Genomic DNA, 10,070 nt, shown 5'->3' on the forward strand with positions numbered 1-10,070 from the left:
ATTTTCATTGTGATGAAGTAAAGAATGTAACGTATAAATGCACATATATGCACAATTTACTCACACATAATAGCCATTTAGTGGATTATTTTCTGAGTACACTTTTCGAAAATGGAGTACTCATGGAAACCTACAACTGTCTGAAATATCCAGGAGTACTCTCAGTATTCTTTGTGAATCTCACACAATTCAGAAAGCTACCATAAACTTTGAACTTAAATGGGCTTGATTTATTAGTTTTCCAATATAAATACTAATATCATTTTTGTGAATCGGGCACTGAGTAATCTTGGGAAAACAGCTTTATTGCCCTCCACCCTCATGCTCTATATTCTACTATGTTGTGACCTGATTATTGCAACAGTATTGTACCTCCACGCTTCCATATGTTAGTTAGCATGCAGGAATATGGTTAATGTGTGGGTGCACCCAGTCAATGCTTGAAACAGAAAGGAGGATGTTTAAATCTTTGTATGCTCAATAAAAATGTATTCATTAATTTACTACGAGGTGTAGAGTGTCATCGCTTACCTTTCAGTTATTACAGCACGCTGTAAATGTATAAAGGTATACTTTTTGGGACTTGGGTGTGAGTTAAGTCCAACCAGTGAAGGTGGATCCAATCTAAAATTCTTCATCATGCATGATCTTTAAACATTGTGCTAAAATTTGCAATTAAAGGGACAAAATATATTCCTTAAAAATGCATTTTTCTGCATCAAGTGACATTACCTTCCAGAACATCTTTATCTACCATTATTCTCAGTATATTGCTTCTCCGGACTACCGCTGACACAACAGTTTGTGGAAGATTGTACAGTCCGTGTTAATTCTAAGAGTGAGACCTGGCACGGAGGTAACTCGCAGAATAAACTTTGCCCAGTGGCTATCGCCTTTCATATACAATCGGTGTTAATTGCCGCCTTTCGCTATTCAATAGTGTCTAATTACTGGCCAATGTTCTCAGTGCTGACTGACAGATCCAGATAACTGCCACTGAAGATCATTCCACATACTTGTTTCACAAGAGCAGCGTCATGCCTTTGGAAGGCAGCATCCTTTACATACAAGGGGCCCACTTCACGGTGAATGTCCTCTGCCTTGCTCTTGCAGTACTACTGATTTACAACTAAATTCCAGGAGTCAGCTTGCAGACGTAGCTTACTCCTGACTTATTAATGATTTCCAGAAATAAGCAAGTTCTCCTTTCTTATTCTGGATTTCATTAGTAAGGCAGGAATACTGCACGAGTAAGTTGTACCTGCTGATGGCAAAATCTATGTGAATCGGCTCTGGGTTTATGTACATGCTGGAAGGCTTGTGTATTGGTTTAAAAGAAGCAAGAAGTTCAGATTGAGGCAATGGATTGACAGTTATCAACTCTGTACAGTGAGCTGTAGGTTCTGCTCTTTAGAATCTCTAAGGAACAAGACTTCATTCGAAGGTCGGGCTAGTGCTGGAGAGCATTAGCTATATGCTATGCCCTAACTGTGGAGCTAAACATGACACATCCACCAGCCATAGGGTCTTTATTGAGGAACAGGGCACCAGCTCAGGCATTATGAGGAAGCACAGGTGAAAGTGCTTTGTGTCAGAGGGCATTGATTAACAATGAGGGGATGGACCTTACTTTAGACGTCAATAGTGTTTGTGGTTGAATTGGAATTATACCTCGAACATCACACTCCATGTCAGTGCCTCAAATAACTTAGAATAAGGCCTCCAGTTTGTACCAGAATAATATTCCCTCTAGTGTTCCTATCTGGACCTGGAAAGCTTGATTCAAATTTTATTCAGGCCATTGTGGTATTCTGGTAGCAGTCTGGTCGTTCATCATAATGACTGGTCAACAAATGGAGGGGACTAATCTCACTGTTCAAGGACTGGTCACGTCATGAGCATAGAGTTGACCATTCTACTGGTCAAAAGGGTGCTATGAGCAATATTAATGATTTGACAGACATTGTCCTCTAATCTAGATACAGGCATACACAAAGATGGAGAGGAGGACACACGCTAAGGGGGTAAGGAGTGCTTGTGGTCATGGGAGAAAATATTAAAAATGCAGGAAAACATCCTCCCTATAACAATGAAACCATGGTATGTTGCTCCATTGAAAGTTTAGACACAATATTCTGAAAACCTGCAAATGCAAATGCCATAATCAAAGTCCTGAGATCAACAAATTAAGTCATTTTCATTTGCTTGCAAGCACAGTCACTTGTACCAGTGTGTATCTCGCACATGGTTTGATTTGTTATACAGTACATAGAAAATAAAAGTCCAGTGTTGAATGGCAAGTATATCAATTCAAACGTTACTTGCATTTGCAACCGTAGATGGTAATGCTCACAGTTTTTTAATTTCATATTCTCTTAGCTAGATTATCGTCTGTGTATCACATATTTTCCACACCTTTTGTGATTGCTCCTACCAGAAACAGTGACTGATGGGCAGAAAAACATTTAATGTTTGAAATTCGATGAAGTGGTAGCCACAGGGTCCCCTCTTTTGCTGATTGTTTGAGTGAAGGCTTGCGGTCGCATATTGCATGTTTCATCGTTCCTGTGCATATTGTCCATTTTTAGCACAATAATTTTTTGGGTGTAATCAAAACAAGTTTGAAAAGTTGCGGTTTAAATATTAAATAGACACGGGGCACATAGTTGCCATAGTCGGTCAGGCCTTGCACTCATCAGTAGCACTGAATTCCTCTTTTTGGTCTGAGATTTGTTAGATCTCTTTTTTTAGGAAAGTCATATAAAAATAAATAATCTCTCTTCAAGCGCTGCTTGAGTCTTAGATTTGCAGTTACCAAAATGGTGGCTGCCAGCCACTGAGGTAGCACAGGTATGGGTAGCACTGGTAGCTCTGGTAGAGCGACATAAGGGAGGCCCGGGCGAGGTCCTCATCCCTGCTGAGGACAGGGAGCGCTGAGTTCTTGTCTAGTTCACCCAGGTCTGAAGCCAGCTGCTTTCGCTTGGTCTTGTACCGCCGATTCTGGAACCAGATCTTCACCTGCGTCTCGGTGAGCTTCAGGCTCTTGGCCAGGTGAGCCCTCTCTGGGGCCGACAAGTACTTCTGGTGGCTGAACTTTCTCTCCAGTTCGATGACCTGGGTGTGAGAGAAGGCAGCTCTTGATCGCTTCTGCTGTTTAGGGCTCTTCCTGCTGTCCTGTAGGGAGGGTTGAGGGGAGTCACAGTCCAACAGATGGGACTCTCCATGGGCACCTACGGAGAGAGAACTACACATATGAAAATAGATCCACAACTCAGTATCTAGTCCTGGTGCAGCAAATTGAGAACTGGAGAGAGAAATATGGTATTACAGCCATTATGCTGGATATCATTAACAATAAAACATTTTGAAAGTGGTTATATCGGTACATTTGCTACACCCCAGGTTCATTCCCTCCTTATCACTCCCTGATGTCTTGCCACTGGTTACTAGTATAAGTGGGCAATTATGTATGATGTACATCTATACTCTCATGTACTAATGTCATTATACTGTGCAATCGTCCAGGTAGAAATAGAGGGTCTGTTGGAGATGAAGAATACCTGAAAAACCCCAACCATGTCTAATGCTCATCACCAAAGAGGAACTGTTCTAGCCTCTTGTTCTCTCATACTAGTCTTGGCTCTCACACCACATCTGCCAGCCCATCCACTCACTGCCCCTTCGTCCACAAGCTTTATGCCCAGATGCTCTACCAACCCTCCCTAATGTACTCCACACCACTGTCCAGCACTCTTTGGCCTTGAAGTTAGGTTTGCACTAGAAAACTTTTTATATATACATAAACACTCCTACAATATGTTTGATTGATGACTGTTAGACATACTTCTTTAGTTCCTGTTAAAATAAATTGTAAAAGCCCACAATCATTTAAAAATAAACCTATTTATTTGTATTTTACCTACTTTTTTGGGAGAAGAAATATTAGGTACAATGATCAGGGCAGGGGGGTTATCAGTATTTAAAACACAAGCAATCACATTTTGGTTAAAATAAAATAAAAGACAACAAACAATGGGGATCTCCCCAGAGACAAAAGAACCAACTCGAAGGAGAAATAGCCAAAAACATAAAACTCCAAATAACAACTGGCATTTTTTAAAGCAGGCCAGATAGGCTTTTTGTAAGATATTCATTCTTAATGATTATTTTGACTAAGGTAGAGAAAACATTATCTGATGAGCAAGTTCTTAGGTCACAGAGAGATGTGCGCTGCTCATTTGCAGTGTTTTCCAAAATACGTTTGAATTCTGGTGAGGAATAAAAGAACAAGTGCAGAAGAAGAACACGAAGAAATACACTATGAGTTCAGTGTTAAAGTATACTGTTTGCGATTCCCAATGCGGTCACAAATTATCTATCTCATCAATATTCATGAGGTAGGTCACAATTTACGACCCTATTGGGAATGGCTGCACTCACAGGGATGGTGGCCTGCTGGGGACAGCAGACCACCATGTCTGTAACTGCTTTTTAAATAAAACAGTTTTTTTTTTTTTTAATGCAGATCGTTTTCCTTAAAGAAAAACGGGATGCATTTCAAAAAGGAAAAAATATTTGAACTACTATTCACAAAAGGGAAGCGTTCTCCCGTAAGTGAATTGGTTAACACCAATTTATAATTGGTGTTAACTGCGATTGTTTTGCGACCACATTCACGGTCGCAAAACAATCATACATACCATTCAGATGCGGTATTTGCAAGGGACGTCCTGAATACACCCCTTCCTAATACCAAATAGCAAAACCCAAACTGTGATTCGAAATTTGGGCATTGTACATCCAAAAAAACATCTTCAAGCCACAAATGAGACAATTCACAGATTCATCACCATTGAAGATTTTTTATGTGCAGGAAGGGTCGCCTTCCTGCACATAAACAATCTATCCCCTCAGCGCAGACACCCTTGCAGTATGGTGCAAGGATACCTGCGTTAGCACAGGGTGAAATGCAGGGGTGCGTCGTATATTTCTAAATACGGTGCATACCTGCGTTTCAAAAGTGGCGCAGTGCAGTGCTGAAAATTTTGTTGCAGCGCTCCGCCAATTTTTTGTGAATCTGGGCCTAACACCAAATTACAGGCAGTTTTGCAAACTTCAAGTGAGAGTAGCGCTGCTATCTGCTTGCTGGTGATTTCGGAGCAGCTGAAACGTCTGGTTGGTTATTAGAGTACCTTCAATAGGGCAGCATTTACCTGCTAATTCTTTTCTGAAAGCACTTCTCACTCAAGGCTGCTATAATGTAAATTTCCAAGCCGTTGTCGGCAGTACTCCGATACATTAAATAGAAGTGCAAACAGGAAACTTCCTTACAGCGATGCTACGATTCTAACTATAGTGGACTGAAGTCGCTCCTCCGGACACATTATCATCTTAATAGAAGTCTATAATAATTCGATGGAGGCGCTTTACATGCGTTACACACTAAAGTTATTCTCGGCAGGATTAAGGTATTTACATTTTTTATCTCACGCATCATGACGCACACTGCACTGGTAATGCAATGTATGGGAGTTAAGCAAGATATACATTAACATGGTTTAGAGACCCAGAACCATGGACAAGAGAACCTAGAAATTAACTGCGAGTGCTGCCCAGAAGAGTCTGTCAAGTCTCTTCAGAAAAGTCGGACACTGATGCCGAACTAGCTGTGACTGGTCCTCGGACGAATATGTCATTTGTATAAGAAATGATTATCATTGGTCCTCCGAACATTCTGTCATCGCTCCCAGCATGAGTTACCATTGGTCTTCGGCGTATTCTGTCATCCGTCTCCGAATGACCTATCATTGCTCCTCGGAATAATTTGTCACTGATACAGCGTGAGCTATGATTTGCTCAGGGAATAATCTGTCACTGGTTCTATACTAAGCTACCATTGATCTGGGGAATACTCTGCCACTGGCCTTAGAATGAGCCATCAATGCGCTGAAAATGGCATCAGTCTCTGACGAACAACAATTTTTGCTCAGCAGAGATGGATGTCATTCCTGCTAAGAAAGAGCCGCTAGTGCTCCATATAGAGCGAGTCATCACTGCTCCCCAAAAAAAGATGTATGTGCTGCAAAGTGTCAACAATTTTCCTCAAAAGAGCATCCATTGCTCCAGAGTAGGGCAACACTGCCTCACAATTGAGTTTCTTGCGGTGAGTTGTTGCTGCCTTACAGAATGAACTTTAAGTGCTCTACAGAGTAAGTCGCTGATGTGTTACAGAATTCAAGGTAAGTTTTTCAGAGAGTGTCTACAGAATGAACAGCAAGTATTTCTCAGAGTGAGTCACTGATATGCTACAGAATTCATTGCAAGTGATCCAAAGAGTAAATATACAGAATTCACTGCATGTGATCCATGGAGTAAATATACAGAATTCACTGGATATGGTCCACAGAGTGAGTCACTGGTGTGCTACAGAATGAACTGCACGTTTTCCACAGAGTGAGTCTACAGAATTCACTGCAAGTACTCCACAGATAAAGTCACAGATCTACAGAATTCACTGCATGTGCTCCAGAGTGTCACTGATGTTCTACAGAATGAACTACATGTGCTCCACAGAGTGTCACTGATGCGCTACAGAATGAACTGCAATTTCTGCACAGAGTGAGCCTACAGAATGAACTGCAAGCACTCCACAGAGTGTCACTGATGTGCTACAGAGTTCACTGCAAGTGCTCCACAGAGTGAGTTTACAGAATGAACTGCAAGTACTCCACAGAGTGAGTCACCGATGAGCTACAGAATTTACTGCAAGTGCTCTACCACAATTATGATTGTCCCATAGAGAACTGTTCCATAGAATGAATTATCTTTTCTCTAGAATTAGTGGCGATTTCTTCCTGGAAAAAAAATGAAAATACTCTCCAGAATGACCAGGAAATGCTCCCGGCGTGAGATACCAGAGCTCCGTGGTATGAACTGCCAGTACTCCCCAGCGTAAGCTGCTTGTGCTCTGAAGTATGATGAGCTAGCAGTGCTCCCCGGAATGAGCTCCTAGAGCTCCCCAAGTCAACTGCTAGAGCGCCAGCATGAGCTGCCAGTGAGATGGAGTATGAACTGCCAGTGCATCCCCCCCCCCCCCGGAATAAGCAGCCAGTACTTCCCCGAAGCAGCGGCCCGTGGTCCAACTAACAAAGTGCATGAAAGGACTGCCCCTGAGACTGGTTTCCTACCAAGAAGTGATAGTACTCTCCCATTGATAATCATGCATCAAGTGCTAAGGGCCACTTGTAATCCCCATTGATTTTAATGTACCCCTGCTGAGAGGTGCTGGTACTCTCCCATAGATAATAATGCACCTGGCTAAGAGGTGCTAGTACTGTCCCACTGACATGAATGCACCAAATGCTGGTACTCTCCCATTGTTATTAATGTGCCCTTGCTGATAAGTTTTGATGCTCTCTCATTAATAGTAATACGTACCTGCTAAGGGGTGCTGGTAATACCCATTGATAATAATGTGCCCATGCTGAGAAGTGTTAGTACTCTCTCACTGATATTAATACGTATTTGCTGAGGGGTGCTGGCTCTCACCCTTTGGCATTAATTCATCCCTGCTGATAAGTGTTGGTACCCTCCCAGTAATATTAGTATGCCCCTGCTAAACAAGGCCTGCTTTAGCACTGGTGATGCCATGTATGACAATCTTTCTTGGTGCCCCCCATGAACACTTCCTCCGATTGCAGCACTACTACCTGGCAAAAGTGCCCATCATCTCTCCATAGTCCCTCTCTCACATACATCTCATTTGTTTGAAAGCTCATTCTAAAGGCTGGCTTCCCTAATCCACTCAGCTGTCCACATAAAGTACAGATCTGTTCTTTGCAGCAGGAATATTAACCCTCTGCGCTACTTTATGGCGAGTCAAAACTGCCACTGAACAATAGTCTGATCTCTCTCTGTGTCAGGAACATTAAACACAAGAGTTATCTAGACATTTCTATTGTTGCCTGGCAGGTGAACGCACCTGGAACTCTGCTAGAGGTGCTTTTAAATTGTAAATTATTGCTAAACAAAGCGCTCCCCCGCCCCCTGTGGCCAGCGCCCTCCCCCCACCCTCCTCCCCCCCCCTCAAGGTCAGCGCCCAGTGCAGACACACCAGTCTCACCCCCTAAAGCCGGCCCTGCTGCTGAGGAAAATTGGTAATATTCATCGATATCACTGAGCCACTGCTGACAAGTTGGTACTCTCTGGCTGATAATAAATACTACGTCTTTACTGAGGGGTGCTGGCTCATACGCTTTGGCATTAATTAATCCCTGCTGATGAGTGTTGGTACCCTTCCAGGAATATTAGTACGTCCCTGCTGAGGGGCGCTGGGAATGCCCATAGATATCAATGCAACCCTGCTGAGAAGTGTTAGTACTCTCTCACAGATATTAATACGTCTTCGCTGTGGGGTGCCGGCTCTCATCTTTTGACATTAATGCATCCCTGCTGATATCATCTTTCGACATTAATGCATCCCTGCTGATAAGTGTTGATGCTTTCCCTGTTAAATAAAAACGTGCATATACATAACCAGAGCCTATCTGCACAATAAAGCACCGCTAAACTCCCCAGAAAAACTCTCAATATTCCAAGCTACAAGAACGAAATAGCCGAGTGCTATAGAAAGCAGGAGAGTTTTGCTAGTATGTAAGAAGAGAACAGGAGGTACGAAATAAGTCTGTGCGCCAGAACAAGGTGTGCATCCGCGCCGCATAATCAGATGCGTGCTCTATGCCTTCCCCATAGCCCTGAAGACCCCGTTAACTCTTTCCACATCACCCAAAATGCCATATGTAGATCTATATATGTGTCCTCTTACGTTTCTCGTGGTTCGTAGTTCCCTCTCCCGGGGTCGTGCAGTTGCTGTCCCTGCAGCCGGGCTCGGACTGCCGCTGAGGCGGACGGCGGGCTGTAGGCCCCGTCTCGGTCGCGGGGGGCCGGTAGGACAGGATGTCCTGGATGAGGAAGGAGGTGAGCGGCCTGGTGGGGGCAGACATGGTGAGGCGAGCTTCTCTTGTGGTCATCCAGGAGCCGCTAATGTCCCAGCTCCGCACTAGCCACTGCACCCCTCTGTCAGGAGAACCGTGCGCCTCTCTCTCAAGGGGACCTTGCACCTCTTTCTTCTGACTCCTTAACTCTTTCCTCCGGCTCGCTGAATGCGTCTCTCAAAATCCCTGCTCCACACGTCCTCTCCGTCGTTTCCGAGGACGACTCCTTTCCGTCTCTCTACTAAGAACTGTGTGTATCTCAATCTTCCGATCGCAAAACCTAAATCTCTTGAACCCTGCGACCCCTCTCAGATCCCTGCATGTAGTGCTTGTTCCTCTCTCCTGATTATAAGTCCTCCGCACCTCTCTCCCTTGCGAGTTCACCTTTTACTCCTGATCTCTTGCACCCCTCTCTTTGTTGATGCTTGCTCCCCTCTCTCTCGTGGGATCCAATCACATCTGTTCTGACACCTTGCACCTTTCCCCTGGTCCTTGCACGGCTCCCTCCTGTCGCCTCTCCCTTTTCCGATCCTTTCACCTCTGTCCCGAGACGCTTGCACCACTCTCTCCACTGAGCTCGTCGCCTCTTCACTGACCCCCTGCACCTCTCTTGCCTGACACCTATGTCTATATTCTCGTCTTTGCACGTATTTTCTGGTCCGTGCCCCCTTTCGACTGACAGCCCAGTTATCTTCTCCTCTATTCCCAGACCTCTCTCTTGTACCCTCCACTCCCCCTTCGAGGCCTAGAGTATCTGCTGAGCTCGGGAGCTCTCTCCGGTCTCTCTTTCTCACTTTTGCTTTCCCCGCCTGTCAGGGTTCTGAGAATGGTTGCTGTATTATAGGCTGACAGCTTTTGTTTTTGGAAACCTAACTCGTCTTCCTCATTGGCTCTTCCCTGACAGCTTTGTATTGGGCGCCGGCACCTCCTCCAGGTACCTCCCTCGCCCGCCCCTCACTGGGCTCCTGCACAGGACAGGCCAGCACTTCTCCAAAGAGGCGCAACAACCCGCAGAAAGAACTCCGAGAGAAGCCCCCCGGAGGCGCTGCCAGGTCTTATCACACAAACACTGAGGTC

At 44.4% G+C, this 10,070-nt stretch overlaps 1 protein-coding gene across 1 annotated transcript; it reads right to left on the bottom strand.

Moving 5' to 3' along the window:
* Positions 1 to 1,919: 1,919 nt before the first annotated feature.
* NKX3-1 (NK3 homeobox 1) lies at positions 1,920 to 9,794 on the bottom strand. The gene is made up of 2 exons (XM_069214131.1): positions 8,825 to 9,794; positions 1,920 to 3,230 (listed from the first exon to the last, which is right to left on the bottom strand). The coding sequence occupies exons 1-2, from the start codon at positions 9,027 to 9,029 to the stop codon at positions 2,812 to 2,814; spliced, it is 624 nt and encodes a 207-aa protein (XP_069070232.1). The 5' UTR covers positions 9,030 to 9,794; the 3' UTR covers positions 1,920 to 2,811.
* Positions 9,795 to 10,070: the final 276 nt, after the last annotated feature.

The sequence above is a fragment of the Pleurodeles waltl genome, chromosome 11, assembly GCF_031143425.1.
Source record: "Pleurodeles waltl isolate 20211129_DDA chromosome 11, aPleWal1.hap1.20221129, whole genome shotgun sequence".
NCBI classification, from domain to species: domain Eukaryota; kingdom Metazoa; phylum Chordata; class Amphibia; order Caudata; family Salamandridae; genus Pleurodeles; species Pleurodeles waltl.

Excerpts from the sequence above, each read along its gene's own strand:
- NKX3-1 (XM_069214131.1), bottom strand. The coding sequence starts at position 9,029 with ATGACCACAAGAGAAGCTCGCCTCACCATGTCTGCCCCCACCAGGCCG. Across the intron at positions 3,231-8,824 it reads AACTACGAACCACGAGAAAC|GTGCCCATGGAGAGTCCCAT; the intron begins GTAAGAGGACAC and ends CTCTCTCCGTAG.